The 23,568-nt window shown below is 40.4% G+C and overlaps 1 protein-coding gene and 1 long non-coding RNA gene across 6 annotated transcripts in view; both read right to left on the bottom strand.

The window, feature by feature from the left end:
• Positions 1 to 3,912, bottom strand: part of DACH2 (dachshund family transcription factor 2) — a gene marked incomplete at its 5' end in the record, with an annotated part of 310,315 nt that extends 306,403 nt beyond the window's left edge. For all 5 annotated transcript variants that reach the window (XM_080365637.1, XM_080365633.1, XM_080365635.1 and 2 more), the window contains one exon: positions 3,431 to 3,912. In XM_080365637.1, coding sequence (XP_080221763.1) covers positions 3,431 to 3,912 — 482 coding nt within the window. The remainder of the gene's footprint in view (positions 1 to 3,430) is intronic.
• Positions 3,913 to 4,385: 473 nt separating this feature from the next.
• The window catches only part of LOC308053848, a 31,774-nt gene continuing 12,591 nt past the window's right edge, over positions 4,386 to 23,568 (bottom strand). Inside the window, exon 3 of the long non-coding RNA XR_013923826.1 lies at positions 4,386 to 22,988. This is a non-coding gene — a long non-coding RNA (uncharacterized lncRNA). The remainder of the gene's footprint in view (positions 22,989 to 23,568) is intronic.

Here is a 23,568-nt window from a genome sequence, read left to right as displayed (position 1 = left end):
CTGCGTTTACTGGTTAAATTCCTTTCCAAAGCCTTTCACTGTTTGTGAATAGCCAGTGTAATACAAAAATATTAGCTTAGTTTGATACTTTAAAGCACAAAAAATAAGCCATGTACTGAAAAAAATGTTTTCTGGGAAATATTCTTACTATTTACTGAATAATCCAGACCAATACTATGCTTTTTCAGTAACCAGCAGCACCCATCAAATACAGAAACCCTGCAGAACAGGTTATAATCATACTCATATAAATCCAATTTTAAGAAGTGATGTATCACAAGAATGTTCTCACTACAGCTTTAAGTTTCATCTTTCAGTAAAACCTCATTATAGTTTTACACTTTAAGTAAACGTTATGCTTCACTACTAAAATTAAACACGCGTCCATAATTAATAATCTAAGGTATTGCAAATCATTAACCAAATTCTGTAAATATGTTGTACTCATATTCACTTGAAGATGCTACCTGTAATGAAACAAACTGTTAGTTTCCTTTTACAAACCTTGCTTCCAAATTAGATTACATGATAATGGCTAACGACAACCAAAGTTAGGAACATTTGGTTTACACATAAGTGAAAATTATGTGTGCTCCTTTAAAAAATGCAAAGGTCAAAGATGCCAGATACAGGTGACTAGTGTAACATACACACATCATAAACATACAAAAAACCCAACTTTCGCTTACAGGTATATCTCTGCAGCTCTTATGCGCTCTGTAGACAAGCCCAGCTAAAAAAAAATGCAAAGAATTAAGCAGAATTTCTCTTTATTTCAGATCTAGATGGTTCACATTGCAATTAAAAAAATAATTACAAGTGTACAATAACATATGAGATGTTGACTTTCAGAAGTCAGCTAGCACTGAGAACAATGATAGCCAGCATTTCTTACTGCTTTTTTCTGGCAGCTCTCGAGTTTAACGCAGTATTTCTATAGTATTCAAATATATACCTAAATCTCTATAAATAAATAAATTACACAGATATGTATGTATGTATATATTGCAAGAGCAACGCATGATATTCCGAGTTGAAAGTAATACTCGAGCCATGCGGTGGAACAATACACATCGAAGGCTTTGCTTCTAAAAGACCACATTTTTTCAAGACGTTCCATCCCAGGTACAGAACCTCAATACCACATGTATAGCTGTAATAGTTATGCCATGTTTTATTTGTTTGGTACCATGCACTGCAGTGGTTCCCAGGTCACTTCACAGCAAACAAAACCTAGATCACTCATGTATTCAGCTATTTTTACCCAACATATTCTCCCATTAAGTATGGGTTGTTCAAGGGAAAAAAATAACCTGTAAATAAAATGTAAAAAAAATAAGCATTCAATTAGCATGATGGGATACAATTAACATTGTTAAGTTACAGTACTTGAGAAAAGTTTCATATGTGCTGATAACACTTATCACACGTTACACCTGAAACCGTGAATGCAAAATACACTGATATCGGTCCGTTATTTGAACCAGTGACATTTTCAAGAGACAGACGCAACGGTTGAGCAGTATTTCAGTAAATGAGAAATATTTTAGTAAATGTAAAGGGATCTGCTATTCCTGAACAGGTAAAAATACACAATGTTTTCATAACCAGGCAGGGAGAGTTTGTGATTACACACGTGTTGAATGCACGTTCTCAGTCGAGAGCTTTGACTCCATTCAGACATGTTTCTGCCCTATTAGATCCCCCCTCAACAGTGCTCTCGCCGTATCTTCAGCCTCTGACAAGGTCTTCGTTCCACTGACTGCTCCCTTCAGACCCTCTCAGAGCATCACTGGGCTCCTCACTCGTAGCTCCTGTGGCCTCCCTTCATTACTTACTCTCTTATCCTATCAGGGCCGTAACTCTTTGTCAAATGCGGGGCGGGGGGGGGGGGGGGGGGGGGAGGGGGACGGACGGACACGGACAGGACGTCATGAAATAGAAGTTTTAACCACTTAACACTTCAGCATTTCTGGATCTTAAATCATTGGTTGTAAGAGAGCAGAAATCATGAGGTTGCACCTAAAGGCTGGATCATTAAATCAGATCCTGTATTCCCCTAAGGAGAAACTTTGGCACGGTCACAGGAATGAAACTGACTACTTCTTCAACGGTCAACTTTCACGCTAGTCCAGTTCAGAAACATTTCAGAGAAGCACTTGCATGCTTAATGTGTCCCTTAGTAACCTTACATTAATTTTATTCAAATACTTTAGTCTCAGACCTTACTCATAAGGCCATCACTTTAACAAGGCAGCACCGTGATGTCACAGAGGTGCACGGCAGCCAGATAAACATGCAGCAGGAGAAGGCGTTACAGAAATGCAACTCGAGCAGAGAGGCATCACCTACTTCAAATGAACAGACCTAGGAACCGAGCGCAAGCATCTTCTCTAAAGTGTCACCTGTAACATAAAGTGATCTGAAACAAAACACACACCGCCATGGGCGAGTGGCCGTCAGCTCTGCTTGGGCTCACCGCAGCGAGGACAGGATCAGGCCCCAGATTAGCACGTACTGAAGGTGTTATTTAAAAACAGTAACAAAAACAAAACCAAAAAAACCCAAACCAACCCACCCAACATGTCCAGGCTAAGCAGTCAGACCTCGCGACGCAAAAAACAAAGTTACAGCACACTTGCGGGCTGCACGCCAGACCCGCACCGCAAGCGCTGCCGAACCACGGCTGCGCTCAAGTTTTCCGCCGGGCAGGGGCAGGAGCACGGCCGGGGTGCGGGGCGGGGTGCGGGGCGAGGTGCGGGGCGGCGCTGCGCCCGACGGTGCCCCCACCCCTCACACTCCGCTCCCGCGAACCCCGGGGGAGCGCCCGCCTTCACGCGATCGTTACGATCTCCAAAGGCAGCGGCTGCGATGTCGCGGCCCGGGACTGTGACCCCAGTACGGGCCCAGCGGGGACCCCCGGGCGCACACCCCGCTCCGGGCGGGCCGACCGGCGGGGCAGGGGCTGCGGCCGCCCCGGTGCTGGGGGCAGCGCCACGGGCACGCACCGGCACGGCCCCGGCAACAGTTGGCCCGAGCGGCGCCGGCCCCCCGCGCCCGGCCCCCGGCCGCCCTGAGGAGAGCCGGCAGCGTCCGCGGAAGACCAGGGAGGAAACTTCTGCGGCGCCCCCGGGGCGTGCGGAGCTGCACGGTTTCCTCGCCGGGGGACAAGTCCGAGCGCGGCGTGCGGCCCCGCTCCGCTGCCCGGCGGCCCCGGCCACCCCGGGGCTGGGGGGAGTCCGGCACGTTCCCCGGCCCGGCTGCCCGCCTCCCGCTCCCCGGCCCGGCCCGCCGCCCCGAGGGGCGCCCCCTCCCCCCACCGCGGGGAGAGCGGGGGGACACCGACAGACGGGACGCGGCGGCCCCCCCCCGCCCCCCGGCACGGCCCCGGGCGGCCGGCGCGGAGGAAGAGCGAAGTTTCGCGGCTCACCTCGCGTTGGTGCAGTCGTTGTACAAAGTTTCGAAGTCCTTCCTGGTGATGAGTTTGCAGCGGTTGACGCCGGGCTGGATGGCCCCCAGCCCCCGCAGGATGCGGACCTGCTCCACCGTGCACACCACGGGCGATATATCCAGCCGCTTCAGCTTGGTGTAGACCGTGTGCAGCCCTCCCACCAGGTGCTTGAGGAAGAGATCAAAGACCTGCGGCAGGCAGATCAGCTCCTGCCCCTCCACGAGGAACGAGGCTACCTTCACCCCGTGCAGGTCGACCATCTTACACTCGTTGCCGCCGCCGCCGCCGCCCGCGCCGGCCCCGCCGCTGCCGGCGGAGAGGAAACTGTTGACGAGGCTGTTGGTGAGGCGCGGGGACTCCGCGGGGCTGGAGTACAGCGGGTCCGCCCGGAACAAGCCCGCCGAGCCCCCCGCGCCGCCGCTGGAAGTTGCGGCGATGACGGGCGGCGCGGAGACAGCCATGGCCAGCCCGGCTCCCCGCCGCGGCGCCGCTCGCCTCAGCCCCGCGCCCCGCGCGCGCACTCTCGCCGCGCGCTGTGCGGTACTACTAAAAACAGAGCCGCGCGCCCGCCCTCCCACACGCAGCGGCCGCCGCCAGCCGCGCGCCCAGACCCCTCCCCAGCGCCGCCGGGGGGGAAGAGTGACAGCGCCCTCCAGCCAATGCGCCCCGCCCGCCTCCAGCGCGGCCTCGGCGAGTGGCTGCCGGGCGGGGCGGGGCGGGGCAGCGCCGGCCGCAGCACCTGGGCCGCGGGGCGGCCCGGCCGGGCCGGGGTGCGCGAGGGGCGCCTGGCCGGCGCGCGCCGCTCCCGGGCTGCTGGAAACTCCCTCTCGTGCGCCCGGGCCCGGGAAAGTTTGGGCGGGCTCGCCCTGGGCGCGGGGGGTGCCGCGGCGCTCCGGGGGGCGCAGCGCAAGGCCGCGGCCGGCCCGCTGTAGGTGCGGGGCCGCCCCCCGGCCGCAGGGAGTTTTTAGCGGTCGCTGCGCTCCGCTACGTTGCCAAGCGCTACGAGCACCTGTGCCCCGCCGCAGCGCAGGGAGCGGAGGGGCGGGCGGGGCGGAGGGCGGCAGCGGTGCGGGTCTCTGTCAGGTACATAACGCGCCCGGCTATGGACGGGCAGGCAGCGCGGCGCGGCGCCCGCGGTGGGCGAGCAGGCGGCGGAGCGGGGCCGGGCCGGGGCACGCCGGCCCCTGCCGCGGCGGGGCGGGGGCTGGAAGTTGGTGCTGGGCCGCAGGCGGCGGACTCCGGCCTCGGGAGGTCTGGCTGTAACTGCTTGAAATTCCCAGATTCTGGCGCGGCGTCGGTCGTGTGCTGGGTACGATGTCATCGGCCCTGCCCGCGCCCGGCGGTAAGGCCGCTCCCGCGGCACCAGATGGCCCCTCCGGCAGTTGCAGACAAGTAAAACCGGCGGCCCCGGGAGCTGGGCAGACCCTGCCGCTCCTTCCCCAAACCAGGCCAGCTGGCAGGAGAACCGCTCAGCTTCGTGCATCCCTGTGCCCTGAACAAGTGGACCCGAAAGACGGTCAGATAGGTCCGGTACCAAGGAGCTGAGGCCGGACAGACACACACCCACCGGCAGGCAGGACACGCTGGCTAGGCTGGGTATTGGCTGCTTCTCCCCGTGTGCCCCCACTACACCTCTTTTCCTAGCCTTTTCGCTTTCTTCCTTTACATCGACATCCTTCTTTCCTGTTTGTTTCCACTTTTTTTCAGCCACCTTTTATCTTTCCTTCTTTCCTAGTCCTTTAACTTCTTCACTCCCTTTTTGTTTGGTTTCTTTTTCTTTAGTTGTTTGTTTGGGTTTCTGTTAGCTTCCTGCTAAAGCATTCAGGCTAAACAAAGCAAGCAGAAAAGTATAAACAAAACTTTCAAAGTGAATACTAAATAAGCAATATCAACAGCACGTTTCAACTATTTCCATGATGGCACTCTTTATGTATGCCATCTTCTTCCTTTTGCTAAGCTTGCTTATTTAGGCACCCTTTATGCAAAGTATAATATTTGTGCATTAGGAGTAATCCCATTTTAGATGAGGGGAGATGACTGTATGCTAACTAAATTGCTATATTTGTTAACTTAAATGATAGAAATTACACTCTGGAGGAACCTCACTTTCTCTCCATTGATTATACACGTGTTCTAAGACTAGCCACTTTTTTTACGCACCTACCCTAGCTGCCTAAAACTAAGGCAGAATTTTCACATCAGGTTTAAATGAAAAACTTTCTTTAAGAATGTCCATATTTCCTAAACTAGTTCACGCATCTTTCTAGGATCAGAATCTTAGCCCCTGTCCCGCAGAGCTTCCAATCTATCTACTTCAGTAAAGGGTTTAATATAATGGAGCCCTGAACTCATCTGAGGTTTTTATATACTGGAAATGATAGAAATAACAAATAACTGGCTTCAAATAGAAACTTTTGGGGTTAATTTTCTGGACATAATTGCTATTAGGAGATTTAATAAATCAGATTCAAACATTTCTCATTGGCTTTGCCCTTTTAAAGACATTTTTTGCTTTGAGATTAATGTGACAATCAAATTCCACCGTGAGAAATCTTTTTCCTTTTTGACTTTAATGTCTTCCATAAGCTAAACATATTTCTAAATAAGACTGAATTTTTGCAAGGCCAGAGGAAGCCTTGCGCATCAACACCCAGCAAGTTGGAGTGGCATGAAGCAATATAAAATCATAAAGGCTGTAGTAAAAACAGTACCCTTGAGAGGTGACTATCCATGGACAGAAGAACTGCTCTTAAACTAAGAAAATGCTCAAGGTTTGAGAATTAATACCAGGCAGCTGTCCAGTTCAACTAAGCATATACAAATCAACTATATCAATGAATATTATTATTTCTCTGATTTTATTAAAGAAAAGGCAAAGTTACTAGAGCTTAACAATCATCCAGTAATATCTTGTCAGTTAGAGTATCCAGATGGTTTATTTGAATGGAGTCCAGCAGTATGCAATTTGAATGTGTACAAACTAGTAAGCCTCCCTATAGCTGAAATAAGTATTTTCGAATATTTATTTAAAATTAAAGTTTCAGTATTTTTGCTCCTTTTAGACTGGTATGCAAAATACTCTTTTTCTTGACACAATCAGCTATATAAATATTGGTGTATTGTATATGAGCCCTATATAAAAAAGGGCCATGTTTGTATGGCAAAATGTCAAGCAAAGGTTCTGTTATATTTGTTTAGTTTTGTCATCATTACATATGCCCCATTGGAGTGAAATGTGAAAGAGCTCTTTTCTGACACAGGAGAAGAGAGGAAAGCCCCATTCATTCCAAATAGGGCCAGTCAACAGCATTCTGGAAATTACTTCTTGTCAGGTGGCATAAATGTGGCTACTGGCTCACAGGGATCCTGTAGAGAAAATGATGGGTCACAATTGGCTAGGAGGTGACAATGATAAAAAATAATGATAGCTTTTAAAGTAAAGTAGTAGGGAAATAATTAAAAATAATATTTTTTTTTCTAGAAGACTGGAAAGCTTAATAGTGATGTTGGTGTTTTAGCTCAGTCTACTGTAGCCAAACATCAGGCAGGATAATAAAAAAAGGAACTCTACAGATACTGCGATGTAAAGATTTGCAGTTATTTATTTATTTACTAGTATAAAGACATTTTTCTGTAGACCTGATATAGGTATGTCCAATGTGAGTAGATTATAGGAGAAAATGCTTGTTTTTAGTGAAGAACTTGGATCTTCACTAAAATAATGGGGGGGAGATAAATGTTAACATAGTCAGAGGTAACTGTGGGCCCAAAATGAAAGATGAAAAAAATAACTGAAAGATGCATTTATAATGCACCCTAGTCATAGCAAAATGCAACATGAAATTTCTGAATTCCAGCCTGACTGGAGTCCTCATGACAATTATAATTTCCTAGTCATTAGCAAAAAAATTACATGGGGCCCAATCTAAAGATTTTAACTTGCCCTAGTGACTTTGAGTTTATATCATCAGCAAACCACTGATACTGCTAATTCTGAGTAAAGGTTTGAAAAGGAAGTAAAAACATCATTAAATTTTTGCTAGTTTAGTGTTTGATGCCTTGGTTTACTTGGGAAAGAGTAACCATGATTAGATTAACAAATGCAGGCCACTGACGTTGAGAAAAAGAAGAGACTGAAATTACTATGTCATTCTTATTGCCCACATTTTTCTAGATGCATTAGTACTTGACACTTGTATTCAATTTAGTTCTGACATTTCAGCAGAGTTTTTTTTGGAATTGTGGATTAAAACTTCCCACCTAAACATCAAGGATTTTAAATAAAACTGATAAATCTAAATGTCTAAGTATCAATAGAAAAATGATCCCTTCTCTTATGCAATTAAATGTATTGTATTAATGTGTGCATAATGCAGAATCAATAAATAATGAATTACCAGTGATTGTAATTGAATGTTTTCATAATTTTATTGTCAGCCATGATAAATAATCAGTACATTTATACTGCATTAAATTAATTAGTGTGTCATTTCTATTACATACATCAGCAGTGAAGTAATGCAGTGACATCTGTTTCTAATGTTTTAAAGATGCGGTATTCCTTATTAAGTAAAAGGAATAGTTATTAGAGGTATTTCCTGTGATTGGCAGTTATACTGGTATAGTCAAAAAGATCAAATAAAGGAACTTGCACTCTTGGCAAATGCTGCATTTCAACCCTTAATGGCAGTGAGTAACAGTGATTGGAGTGAATATTGCTGCTTCAGGCTTTCAGAAAATCCTACCCAACTTTCTTTAGAAAGTAAGAGGGGATCTTCTCTCCCCAGTACCATCAGGGAAGATCTGAACATGCAAAATAATTAACACTCTACAAAAGAACCGAGCATCCACATCCATTACTATATCCATTTTTCTGCCTCAGTCCTCTGCATATATAAAGGCATTTCCCTGCTAGGTGCTCATCAAAAAGTCGCAGATGAAGCCTTTTTTGGCTGTGATGTTCTTACACGGAAGTATCTGGACTATTGCCTCTGTAATCTTTGCTTGGAAATCATAGTGATTTGACATACCTCAGCCCTTCAGTGCTACTCATACTGTTGTACGTTGCTTGCAAAGGGAATAGGAAATAGAGTAGAAGTTGCAGATCTGGGAATTGGAAAGTGAGAGTAGAACAGGAGGAAGAAATTCTTCCCTGTGAGGGTGGCGCTGGCAGAGGCTGCCCAGAGCAGCTGTGGGTGCCCCATCCCTGGGGGTGCTCAGGGCCAGGCTGGACGGGGCTGGGGGCAACCTGGGCTGGTGGGAGGTGTCCCTGCCCCTGGCAGGGGGCTGGGGCTCGGGGGGCTGTCAGCTCCCTCCCAGCCCAACCCATACCCTTCTGTGGCTCTGTAATTCTATAAATAGAATAAGTAGAAGGGAACACGCAGCAAATAAATATGAATCAAACTATGCCAGAAAGAAGGTTATTTTTTAGATGGCTATAGATATTATAAATTGGGTGATCACCCAGGAGCAGGGTGATGTGAAGTAAAATACACTGAGCAACAACTAATGACTACAATAGAGGTCTGGGATTCTTGATTAATGCTGTCTTTTCCAAGACACTTATGGACATCCTTAACTCTTCTGTACCATTACACCACCTTTAAAAAGAAAAATTGGAAAGTCTCATGTTAGGACTTACCAGAATTCTTAATCCAGAAAACAGCTTTTAATTTTAATCTTAATTTTTTCATACTACAATGTACATCATAATATTTAAGGAAAATTAAACCAATTCAGAATTATTTTATTCTTTTCAGTGCAAGTCTCACAAATTGCTATAACTGATCACTGACTACCTTTGCAAAAATCTGAGAGCATGGTCTCTGGAGCAACCATGTGCATACAATGATTTGTCCACACAGCTTGCCATGTCCCCAGGAAATTCTAGGCTCACTGCAGCCCTCCTGCCTGGGCGTGACTGACGGCTGGCTAGCCCCGGGGCAGTGGTTATACATTTAATACTCTGTATGCTCTACATCATGTTCCAGCTGGGTGTAAGCCTATGTCTGTAGGCTTCCTTATTGCACAATAGTGCGATTTTCAGCCTGGTCTTGGGACAGTCCTCAACAGACACAGCCTTTGAGACAAGCTCTTCTGTTCACAGCATCTGCACTGAACTCAACGGTTCAAGCTTTACTTGAGGCATGAAGGATTTGACCATATACTATCGGAACCTGCGAAAAGCACAATAATACTCTCAACAAGGTCCCATCTGCTTTTCCTATATATTAAAATTTCATTTGACTGTTTTAACTGAAGAGATGTGCCTTTCGATGCTTAGACACTGTCACTTTCCGTCTCAATGATGTGTAAATACCTTTCTCCTTAAAGTGAGGAGTACGTTTGTTGTACAAAAATGTGAGACTTTTAAGGTTGTTCAAATGAAATATATGAACACAAGATGCAGTTGTTTCTAATGATACGCTGCTTTCACCTGGATTTTTATTTTGAGGATTGCGAGCAGTGAAATTGAAAAAGCAGGATGTTAGTATAATAAGGCTGTGTTACATAAGGTACAATCATCATTAAGGCTCAATATTGCTTGCACCTTTTCTTCTTCTGGAAGAAAAATTAATACAATTAGATGTGTATTGAAGTTAAACCACACTTTATAGCAAACCACTATGATCACAATACTATGTACTCAAATATATTCAGTAAGTCATTCTACCTGAATGCTTGTTAATGTCCCCAGAGGAACAAGAATAACCTCATCCCTCACTCTCTGTATTTGCAGGTCAGCTAAAGAAAGCAAAAGTTTTCCCATACTGTCTGTCTGAGCATCTCAGCCCTAATCTGAAGGCACCACCATCTAGTGGGATAAGAAGGTATTTAATTTTTCTTCACATTTGTTGGTATTTTAAAGCACGGACATTATGTTCTACTTCAAGCAACAATAAAAAAGTAATATTTTTTTTGTTTATTTAAACTTGTAAGGCTCACATGGACCTTTCATTAGTTCTTATGTTTTCTGTTTAATTGCAAAGCATTTCCCAATAAAAACCTTGAGTCATCTCCATGAAAATAGGTTTTCATAAACAGAATTTTATCAATGAGAAAACAATTTATAGCTATCCGGACTCAGTCAGGAGTGTAATTGATTTATTGAATAAATATTTTTAGTATTTTATTGAATCTACTTTGTGGAAATCCAACTGGCAGAATTATTGTCAAAGTAATTATCTTGAGCTCATCTTTAAAACCAATATTTTAGACAGTGAAGACACGTAGTTGCAGTTTTCCATACAGCCATTAACTATACAGTATTTGGTTGCAGGTATACTCTGACCATTAAGTCCCATCAAAAACAAATTTCAAAATGGAATGTAAGGCATTCCTTTTACCTTGGCTCTAAGAGTGACCATTTATTGTACTTTGCCAGCACTGATACTTCTTACTTGTTTGTCTCCTTATGCACTTAACAATTGGAAAGGATAATGCAGGGATTTTATACAGGGGATGGGGAAACATAAGGGTGAGCAGTGTGTATTCATTTGTTTGGTTTTTTTACCAGAGAATGCTTGCATCTGCAGCTGTTATCCTAAGATGCCTCCTTGTGTTCAGGTCTCATTGATCTTGTTACAGCGTTTCACACATATGGGGATAATTGATTTACATCACTCAGGAGTACGTATCTTTCAGAAGTCTGAGAGTAAATATTAAGAAATTGCCATATTTTAAAATGCCATAGATATTTTGATATTTTTATGTCTAAACTAGTAATGAAATAATAAAGATTTAAATATTTCATGACACAGATAATATTTTAGTATTTAGAATTTGGGCTTGCTTCTGTTTCCATGGAAGTGAATGGTATTTTTGCCTCAGATACTACTAAACATTTCAGTGTTTTACTGTCCTCAAATTATAGAAATTGTATTGACAGAAATTGGCATCAATGGGTATTCTGCACTGCTAATATCAATCTTTATGGTACTGTATACTGCATTTCTTCTGAAAGCCATACAGTTATCTCAATCTATGCTGCCATTTCATATTCAAATCAGTCTGGAGTTTTAAGTAAAAATCAATGGAACTGTTCCAAACTGGTTGAGGTGGTACACACAGTTTTGAACCTTTGATCCCTAAACCACAAGCCTAAGAATGTTAGAGACATTTCATTTAGAATGCACAGTAACAATTTGTAAATGCTTTAATTTTGAAAACTGTTTGCAGCCAAGTCCAGGATGTTCTACTTCCCACTCTTCTTAGAAGAAAAAAAAAAACCCTAAATAACTCCTTAGAAGACAGTCTAGGAGATACAGGGAATTTAAAGCCAGTAATCTGTACAACTACCAAATCCTGATTTCACGTAGACTTTGCAGAAGCCTTTCCCTCAGAATTCTTATCTATTTTTCAACTCCCAAATGAGTGAGCCTAGTCCTGAAGCCTTACTGCCACTGTCTGCAAGCTTTTTCAGAATTCTTAAGTAGGTTGAAAGAAAATATAATGAACCTAATGTGGGTTTTCTTGAATACAAGTAACTGTTTCATGAAAGTAGCTACCGTTCCTTCTAGGAAGTGGAGGGAAAGACCTCATCAGGGACTCGTTCTACTATTTCACCCTTGCTAAAGAAGCATGACGCGGAGAGACTGAATCCATTGTAGAACTGAGTCTCTCTGAATTTCGGTCAAAGGAATACAGAGTGGGATCAGAATCAAATATTTAGGAGTAGGGTTTGTTTTTAACCTGACCTTTTGTTTCTCAAAATAATTCTCAGTATGTTCTGTGGGGTTTTGGATAAAGTAAAAAACAGTCACATGAAAAATGTGTCTTCATCTTCAGGAGACATTATTGACTTTCTCTACTTTTTTTCCTCTTCCCTACTTCCATGTCAAGGTTGATGTGACATACGTTGATAACCTACAAAGACATATGTGATCTTATATACAGAAAACTGGCTTTCTATACTTTAACTTCATTGGCTTTCTGATGGAATTACTGATAACTTGTGGAGGCATAAGTATGATCAGGCCACGAGTTGAAAGTACAGGTCGAAACACCTGTGAGCATTATTATTTAATGCATAACACTCCTGTAGTCTGAGTTCTTAAATATTATCCTTACTCATATTTATAACGCTGAAAACTTTCAGTACCCTATGAGACCACTACTGATACCTTTCATTACCATCACAAAGCCATGAATTTTAGGGTATTTTGCACTGAGGAAAACTGTAAAGCAAATATGTAAAGCAAATACATTTCTTCAGAATTTTTTCTAAAGGAGTGTTTTACCATTTGATTAAATTATACCCATCATTACTTTAAATATATTATGACAAGATCGTCCATATTTTTTCCACAAAGTCTACCAGTATAGAATAAAGCATAGTTTAATATGGACCTTGGAATTTAAATAATTTTTTTTCTAAAATGTAAATTAAAAAATATTTTTGGACTGTGAATTCTTTTACATTTTAGATGTTGTTTAATCTCCAAGTAAGGATGTAAGCAAAAGAATGAAATAAAACTGATAAGAAGTGATAAAGCAAGAATGAGCTTCAGATGCCAATATTCTTTGTAACTTTAATAATTAAGGTTGATTGAACATACTGTTGTCACTTCAGTGCATGAAGTAAGCCCAGAAATTTGGGTTTGCTAGATATTTTCCATTGAGAGAAACTTACTTGAATCCAGTATCCTGTAGTGATCCTTTTACATACAAAGTATATGTTAAAAAATCAAATTCCTGGGCATAGGGAGGAAACAGAAGGCTTGTCAAAACTTTGAAGTTTGTCTTTTGGCCAGAGGTGTTACGTATCTGTGCTGCAACTCATCAGTTGTGAGTCTTTCCAATAGCAGGCAGTTCAGGGAAACCCTTACAACAGATTCTCTCTCACTCAGTCCGTATCTTGGTCAGTGGCATCTATTCTGTGATTATTTACAGCTCAAAGCAGGTTTTTAAAAAGTTGCTAGGGTCTTTCTGTGTAGTGGCATGAATATACTTCGGTTCATCCCAAGGAAATAAGAAAAAGACACTATAATTTAATTTAACAAAGAGAAATAAGGTTTCTGCTAGAATATATCTTCCCTATTCCTATTTAGGGAATTACTTGTCATGCAGGAAAACATGAAAACAGACTATCAGGAAACACTACGATCTGCAAGACTGCAGGGAGCAATTGTTTTCACAAGTCATGGTAACCCTGGTCAGAATCAAGTTCTTAAGAATTGGCTTACTAGTCCTTGTGGAAGAGGCTACTCATACCAGCCATTTTAATAGAAGGCTTAAAAGCAGTTTTGGAGCTGCGCTTTGCTGATTTAAATCATTCTTCTTGCACATAACGGTATTCTCTTGAGATTAATGTACTCTTTAGCATTATTGCATCTAATTTTGTTGTTTACTTACAGACTTTTAAGACCACCGAGAAGGATGTGCACAGTACATAAACAATTGTATAACAGAGGCTTAAATTCCAGATAATAAAGGTGTATTTGCCACTGCACACTTCGTGCCTTGTACCAGACAGCATAAAATCAAATGCTAGCTTTCCGGCTTGCATGGTTACACAGGGCTAAGAACTACACTGATGTAAAACAAGGGAGAATCACATTGTTGATTTACTTTGTGCTAGGGAGGTAAGTTTTAGTTCAGGAGAGTGTTCTCTTCTTGTTAATAGTAGTTTTGATTAAAGTTTAGAGAGTAAAGGAACCAAATAAAATGAATTAACATTAAGTTACGGGAGAACAAAGTCCTGTTTTTCAAAGATGCCAGGTATCAAGACATGTAGCTATCACCAGCTGTGATGATCCCTCTGTTGCAAAATGCATGCTTTTCATAGTAATTTCAAAGTTACCAGGGAAATAGGAATTACATAACTTCTATTTATTTTGCTAAGCACAGTATAAGGCATTTGCAGTCTTGGTTGCTCATCTCTGATTTGATGTGATATAAACTCAGTAAAAAAGAAAATGCTTTCCCCAATGGATTTTGTGGATCTGAACTCCTCATAACTGCCAATACTGATAAACTGAGACGATACGGATTTACTAGTAGAATGAACACTTTTTACTGTAGTAACTACTACATGGAATACATAATTAAATATCAGCTGTATCGATATACTTTGTAGTGAAATATAAAAAAATACTAGCAACTTTGAAAATCTTTAGGAGCGCAATGTCTAACTAATGCAGTTCTGATTTATTAATTTGAGTATCTTCATCTGAATGTACTACCATTTGAGGTAGTTCACCTCCTAATTTGTAACTGCCACTGTTTATCATCCCTTACCTCGTCAAACAGTCCAGACTCAAGTAGAACCTTACTGTTTTAAATCTCTTACTTAAAAGCATTTTGAAGTACCATCGCACAGTATCTATATATCAGTTTTTCTGTACAATTTGATTAAATTTTATTGGGAAAAATACGTATGTGATACTCCTAGATTTTACTTCTTTTGAAACATTTTCCCACCTTTTAAAAAGATTATAAGAGCTTCCATGAGAAGTTCAGACTGAAAAAAGCAAATGAAAAAACCCAAGCAGTAAAGCACAAAACAGAAAAGAATTACACTGACATGTGAAATGTGTTAAAATTCTTCTTTGAATCAGTCATTTAGACATACAAAGATAATGATGATGATTATGATGACAATAATTATAATCAACCAAAATTTAAATTCATCCATTTTCCTCTATGCAAATACCAATTATATTTCTTTTCTTTAAAATGAATGTGACCATTTTAAGTAGTTATTCTTGCAAATCTTCCCAATAATCTGCCTCAACATTTACAAAAGCATAGCATTCTTCTGAAGTGGTAGAAAAAAATTCTGTCTCTTCTGGCTTAACTGAGGGGTCGATATAAGGGTCTATATACATTGTATAGAATTAATATTCACGTAGCACCCTCAGAATGTAAGGAGCTATGGCCTGTTCTTTCCTTTTATTTACTTAATCAAATGTAGCAGGTAGTGCCACTCACAAGATGCTAAGTAGATACAAAAAAGGGGAGTGAACGTTACATTCCCATTAGTTCTGCTTTAGAGTTTCTGAGTCATTTTAGGGACAGAGCAGAAGTCAATTATAATGGCTCAAAGCCTTCCTCCCTCCTCTTGGAGAGTCTGTGGTACAGAATTGCCCTGAGAGAGAGATGGTTATAGTTCTAGGAATAGTCAGATTTTGGGGAACAATGAGCAATTCCACTATTGGAGAAATTACCTTCTCAAAGAACTGTAAGGTGTGTGTTGTGTGGGTCTAGGATGTAAACATTTGCTAAGACTGACAACCACCAAGCCTAGATCTTACCCTAAAAAAGGTGATGCCAAGACTAATACAAGTCTTCTTATTAGTACTATGCATTATGATTTGTTACAGTCAAACCTAAAATTCTCACTCAGACTACAACCAGATTTGACCTCCCATTGTTTCCATTTTATGCATTATCACTCCAAGAATGCATAAACAGGAGAACACCCTGTTATCAAGGCAATGGTGGTGCAATTCAGGTTACAGAAACACTCAATTGCAGTCCCCTAAACCAGATTAAAACGCAAACATCTTATAAAAAAGCATGAAATACTTTAATATAGCTGACCCACATAAAGTTTACAGTAGGAACATTCTTTTCCTAGTCATATAAAGTTTAATTAAAGTTTAATAAGTACAATGTGGATGTCTTATTTTCTGCACAAAAAGAGCTAGCATTTAAATGGAGTGTACTATGTTTGGATTAATGAAAAATAGATGTTAAATCATAAGTGTCCTTTCTGACTTCTAAAAACATCACTACATATAGTCTAGCACCAGTTTACAACTTTTGTAAGAAAAACAAAACCTATTCTCATTTCTGTGAGGCAAGCTGAGCATAATCTGACTTTAAATTTCTTAAACACTTCAGTGGACCACTACTGCTGTTCTTTGGCTTTAAAATCCTAAAAAGAATATTTTAAATACAAAACTTTACTAACTGTAACGTTGAGGAAAATGCTTCATAAGGAGGCCTTTGCTGTATATGACTTTAGTAAAATTACTTATGAAAAAATAAGAGGTGATCACGCATATTCCAGTTTCTTTCAAACAAGACTGATGGCTGTAGAAACTGATGGCTTTCTATTTACGGTGACTAAACCCGAAAATTTCTCCCAAAATCACCTTCCTACAAGTGACAGTTATTTTCATATATGCCCTTTCAAAGGGAAATAGTCAGAGGGTCTGGCAGCTCCTCTACTGGCTGTATGTACCCTCATGTAACATTAATAAGTTTTCACCACTGCAGCTGTAAAGCCTGAACTACATCTGTGCTCTTAATGTAGAGCTCCAAGTGGAGCACTGATGGACCCAGCGCACTGGAACTGAGGCAAATTCAGCCTCAAACACAAACTTTCTCGAAGTAAGAATAACGTTTGCTTTATCATTTTTATTCATCTGCTTACATAATTTCAAATGTAGTTATTATACTTAATTTCCTTCTTTTAACTTACGCTTGTCACTGACAGCTTGCTTTACCTGAAAATGGGTCCCTCACTGTTATCACTCCAAACTTTTAGGTGTCTCTTGGATACGGTTTCATGTTTGAGACCTTGGTGATAAGAGTGTCTTCACAAGAATCCGAGCTTGCAAGAACTCATTTCATCTGAGGCCTTTATAGTCTTTTGTTTATGGTTTCTCTGGTGAAGTCTAGGTAAAAATACTGCATATGAGACACATCAATTCACTTAGCTTTATGGACTAGTTTAAACCCTTTTAATTATATGATAATATTTATGGTGAGTTTCCTAAGGGAGCTCTATCAGTTTCAGAACTTACTGTCTTGGTTTATTCTCTCTTTTCTTTTCAGCCATGTGTCATTTACGATTTTCAGGACTAGAGAATACTACTGTTTAAAAAATACTCAAGAATCTTACATTTGTCATTTTCCTCAAACAACGAACTACAACCTTCCACTCCATGGTTGGTTGGCTTGTTGGGGTCTTTGTTTTTGGGTTTTTGGCGTTTTTTTTTTTCTTCATATGCTGTATTATCCATCTCCCAGATCAGTTCTGGGTTTTTTCAGTATTTGTATGGGCACGTTTTTAAATACATATATACAGTGACATGATATAATTACTCCTCTCTCACGTTTAAAGCAATATACGTTTTACCTTTAACCGTAATTATTGTTTGTTAATCAGTCAGAAAAGACCATGATGGAGAGGCTGAACTTCGCATGGTAAAATTTCTGTTGACTATAATGAAGTAGGAGTGTGGCCTAATGGCTAAAGAATCTGTATTCATAAGTTGGCAACAAGTCAAAAGAGATGACTAAAAGAAGTGCAATATATGGAAGAACAGGAATATTTCCAGAGAAAAGATATTAGTTTCTTACATAAGCTACAGTCTCCAGATGTTGGAAAAGGTACATTTTTCCTAAAGCCTGAGAACACAAGTCTGAAAACCTTACTATGCAATAAAAACTGCCTCAAGTAATATTGCAAATGAAATAAGGCAGTAACTGAATACCATTAGACACACTTGTCCATACTTACTAATCTTGATTTATTGCACAACTTTATATAGCAGTCCTATATATCCAATCAGTTTCTTTTGTCTGTTGCTTGCTGGCAATTTCTGAAATACCGTAATTGACCAAGACTTTTAGATGCTGGAATATACAAATAATGGAATTTCTAGGACACAAAGCATTAAACTCTGCTTTGTAACATCCTGTTTTATAATGGCAGAATTTCATTAAATTGTCACAATTTACACTTACATTGTTGATGTCAAATTTTGTTCTGTTATTTTCAGCAGATAAGAAAACACCTAATACATTGGTTATTAAAAGAATATTTTTAAAATGCCAAGTTATCACTTAGAACATGTAATGAAGCTTTACAAACATACTTTGGTACAGATACAAAATGCATATATTCTGAGAGTTTTTAATTTAAACCCTTACTAGCACAGATAAGGTTCAGCTGTGTATGTTCAAGTACCTTTAAGTTCTGGCGCTTGCTTTCTCCTATAACTTACCCTGCATTAGTCCACAGTATTTCTAGGTCACATTTTTCGGTTTTCTATCAGCCTCTTCATTGATGCTGGGCAGAAACTGACTGCTGCCCATTCCTATATATATATGCAGTGGGGATATTCCCCACTTAAAGAGTAACTTGACATCAGCATAGGAAAGCATTTTCTCAGGTAACTGACTTTGCCATCTTATTGACCAATCTGGACTTTGGGACTTCTAGTACTTTGAAGGATCAATTAAATTGTCATTTACAGAATGATGACACAATGGTAATAAGTTACATATTATTTTATTCAATTGAATAAGACAACCTGGTAATCTATATACAGTGTAAAGACTGAAATAAAAATGTTAAAAAGTGATGGGCAAACGTCTGCCAGAAATACCACTGTGTCTTCTCAAGGACCTCCTAGATAGGTAAAGAACACATTTTGGTCCACTGGGGAAGTGAAGGAAGCTTATGAAAAGGAACACAGTCCTTTAAAAATTTAAAATTTATAAACCCAAAACTCCCGATTTTTTTTTTCTGAACATGTACAAAGAAGTGTTAGTCCTTTGTTTAAGTATATTGACATTATTTCAGTTTCAAAAATAATTTACACCATTCTGTCTGTATTTCAGCTAGTCCTAAAAAGTACACTTCTTTATCAAGAAGAAAAGATGCAGAATGAAAATTAGGAAGGTAAAAGGCTGTTTTACAAACATACCTAAATGCTACTAAAAAAAACCCCACTATAAGAGAAGATAGAGCAATAATAGTTCATGTGTTATACTGAAATATTTTAGCCACTGTTACAGAGCATTGAGAGAATATAAACAAATAAAAAAATGAACTGACAGTATATATTGCATATAATGCACTAATAACATGGTTTTAGGTCAATGTAACTCAAGATACAGTCTGATTCTACTACCAGTAGCTCTCCAGATCTCCAGTTCCTAAAGAAGCTTTTCCTTCATATCTCTAAGAGACAAGCAAGAAATACTGCAGCATATTAGTCATCATCCTAGGTTCATCAGCTATTTTAAGCATTAAATATTAGCCTGTAGCATAAAAAATAACTGAACTTTTGGGCTACGTCAAAGACTATCTCCTTCATCCTGCACATCTGTAGTTTAGGAAGCCTGTAAAACAACTCATACGCAGGCCTTAATGAAGCTGTAGAGCAGCCTTCTTTCCATATTCTGCCAGTTACGCTGGGCAGAGCAGCCTAATGAAAGCTATGATCCTGTTTTTTTCTCTCCTCTGTGCTAACTTTGTACAAGAAAGTTTTGACTGCCATGAGAGAACTACAGAATTTTTGCATAATGTTATTAATTAGAGATTGGAAAAATAGACTTCTTGCCTTGCATGCTTACAGAAGGAGAGTGAAATGTGATTCTCTTTCCCTGTTTCTCTATAAACAATCCTGTAATTTACTCACATCTTAGTAATCAAAAGGGCAACTTCAAAATTAGTTTCAGTGCTCCTTAGGTAGAGAATGTGGAATTAATTACTCAGGGTTTTAAAAATATGTTTTAGTTCACTGATCTACCAAGGCCAATATTACTGTATCAAAGGAGCATTCGTACCATCCATGGGAATTAAGTGACTACATACAATTGAGAATTTGCAGTTCAGGGTCTAATGCCACTAATAAAACACAAGTAACGTGTTTTATGGTCATGACTGGGACTGACCACTGCAAACTGCGACAAGAAGAAAGAACAATGCAGATAGTGGTAATGAAGAAGATGTTACAATAAATGTGTATCAGAGTATAGAATAAACTTGGAAACAAATAATTTTTTTACAAACAACTTGAATGTAGAGTGGCTGTTTCTGTACTTAATGAACAATCTACTTTGTGCATGCTTGAGTCACAGTTTCATAACAGCAAACTATATGACAATCATGCATAACTTCAGCAACACACAAACATGTGCTAAAATTACTATATTTCCAAAAAGTATTTTGATAAAGTTAGCTATTTACTACACAGACTTCAAAGTAACAAAGGTAGTTCTATGAATATGTGAAAATCACAAATCAAAGCTATAAAGCAAAACCCTATGTTTTTATGAGAGGTTTTGCTTGGGCGAGAAAAAAAAAAAGGACAAAGAAAAAAGTAAACAGGAAAAGTTGCTTACAGAAGTATTTAGAACTGCTAAAAGTGGAATCTTAAAACTGATCTTTGCATGTGTCTTTCTGAACTGTTATTGCTAAAAATGCTGTATAAATTCTCCGCTATATATAGGATTGTGAACTATTTCATAAAACATAGAAAACCAAATGTATTTAATACAAGTGATTTAAAAATTACATTTAGTCTTGTCAGTATGCATCTTTGAATGCATTTTGGCAATTCTGATTGATGAGACCTAGTTTAACAAAATATAGGGAAATTCTGTAATCAGGCCACAGGATGTGCAGTTTAATTACGTTGGTGTGCATTTCTATTTGTTTCTAATGTAGAGGATCTATTGGTAAAATGAATGCCCATTTTGTGGTCTGTTATGCAGAAAATGTTTAATCCAGTGTTTGATTTACTCTGTTAAATCTTCTTTATTGAATGTGCTTATTCATCCATGCAGAATTGGGTATGCTGCTTTCTGTTACTATGACATTGCAATTAAATAGCTAAAGAGAAAAACATGGCAAGACATTTTCTCAAGGTCCATGAAATTCTCATAAAAATTATTCATACTTACATATTTTATTTCTACATTTGCTGCCATTAAAATTGTAAGTACAGAGAAATATTTTTGTACGGTATAGGGCTGACAAACCTTGTGGTTAAAGATCCTGAATAATCATTTTTGTCAAATAAATAGTACCAAGAAGAATTTCTGGTCCAGTGGATAATGACTGTCATCACGAAATAGGATTGCACTGATTGCATCTTATGAATGAAGCTAACAGGAACTCACAGAACCAAACAACAGCATTTTGTGGTGGGATAAATACTTCAGCACTTCAGAAACAGAAAGACATTGACAGTGAAATACCTCTGTTCTGGTGGAGTCCTAAAATTATACTAAACACTAACAAAAGGTTTTCACAATGAAATTATATTTTCATGAGTATGCCTGCCTCAGTGAGAAAAGGGTGTGCAAGGAGAATTTGTCTTATCTGACCTAAGCAATACAGTGAAGCTTTGTCCTTCAGCTGAAGACATTTAGGTCAGGATGATCCAGCATGTTCAGAATTCTGGAGCTAAACTTCTGTTGTTACAGGTTAAAAGTAGAAATGACAGCTTCATTTACAGAACTGCACGAGAGAAGCTGCAGAATGGAATTATTTTTTTAAAATCTCAGTGCCATGGTTGAAAGCATAAATATAAGGAACATAAGATTTGATTTTACTACTTTTATATCTGAATCCATAAGTACTGATATTCTCTGTTACATATTTTTTAGCATGGTAATCAAGTACTGATGTTTGTATCTATGCATTTTTTGTTCTCGCATTGTTTGATGTTTCCTGCTAGACTATTTTCTGTGCTGCACTCTGTGCTAGCACGTCTGGCAGTACCGTGGGGGTGAAGCAGTCTCTGGTTTCCATTAGTCACTTTATACTATTTTCACTATTCTTTTGCTATGTGAACAAGGAGCTTGTAATAAGGTGTTAACAGTCTGCTAGCTGGTTTATTGTTATTATTGATTTAAGGTGTTAAGACTTTAATATAATCATGCACAATGAATAATATTAAGAGATTAGTTTAAAGCCATATAAGCCATTAAATGCAAAATAAAAAGCAAAACTTTCTAGAAATTTCCAGCGTATTCTGGCACAGGTATTCTGTGCTAGGTTATTTTGCCTGCATTGCTGTATCTGGCTTTTTCAAATACATCTTTTTATTCTTGCTATTCTTTCACTCAGACTGGTCATGCAGGAGGGGCTCTTCTGGAAAAGCAGATTCTGGTTTCTACCCCGATTCCCATTTCATTTCCTTGCAAGGCGAAGGAAAAGGCAAAGCAAGTGTGACTTAAGGCATGAGAGGGAAAGAAAGAAAAGAGTTAATTGATGGGTTGAGAAAAGAGAGGTTTTGGAATGCAGAGAATGAAGTAGCATCCAACATCCAACATGGTTGTTAATTAACAAGGAAGGACGTGAGACTGATGACTAGAAATAGATGAACTCATACACTCTTTTAGAACCTGTCTTCAACATGGTGGATAAAGGAAAGAAATTATCACAGTTGGGAGTAAGGGGACTTCTTTTTAAATAGTAAGGGAAATATTTCCTTGCATATATTAATGAAAGTGCAGTGATCAGTGAGATCAGTGAGATTGAAAAAACCATAGAATAGTTTCAGAAACACTGCATATGCAGGGGGAAATAACAAAAATGAAACTTATGCTGAATTTCTGAAGAACTGCTCATCCAAGAAACTTCAGTGGAATTGACACATAAAATGTACAAAATATACAGGTGTTTGCATTGGAGAATTTTGCATTTGAAGTAGGTGGAACACAACCATATTCTTGTATTTCAGAACTTTATTCATCAATGCTAGGAGCTTGTATGCCTTCACTGCTGTTGCCCACAGTATTCCTGTATCCAAGGTAAGGGCTTGCTCTGTGGGTCAGCTGAAAACTAGATGGGTAAGAAACTGGGTGAGTGGTCAGGCCGAGGGGCTGGTGGGTCATGCAGGCTGCCCATGGGAAGTGCGGTATCAGGGGGTTCGGTTCTGCTGCTTAATGCCTTCATCATCGGCCCAGTGGTGGCGGCAAGGAGCTCTGTGACTGGCATGGCCCATGTCAGCGTGGGCAGGCTGTGGTACGGCCTGTGCACCCGCTGCCAGTCAGCAGGATGGAGCCAGGCTGGAGGAACAGGGGGGCTGGAGGGCAAGGCCTGGTGCTTGGTGAGTGAGCAGCCAGTACAGCCGCCCTGCCAGGGTGAGACCCAGGGCAGGGGTGGTGGCCCTTCACCCATGTTTTTTTGTGAATCATAGAATCCTTTACGTTGGAAAAGACCTTTAAGATCATCAAGTTCAACCATCAGCCCACCAGCACTGCCAAGCCCGCCACTAACCCATGTCCCTAAACACCGCATCCACGCATTTTTTTCAGTGCTTCCAGGGATGGTGACTCCACCCCGTCCCTGGGCAGCCTGTCCCAATGCCTGGCCACCCTTTCCGTAAAGAATTTTTTCCCTAATATCCCATCTAACCCTC

Source organism: Falco punctatus (genome assembly GCF_963210335.1).
Source record: "Falco punctatus genome assembly, chromosome: 15".
Taxonomy (NCBI): Eukaryota; Metazoa; Chordata; class Aves; order Falconiformes; family Falconidae; genus Falco; species Falco punctatus.
Note: the sequence above shows the minus strand (reverse complement) of the source record. Positions and strands in the feature narration are given on the sequence as shown.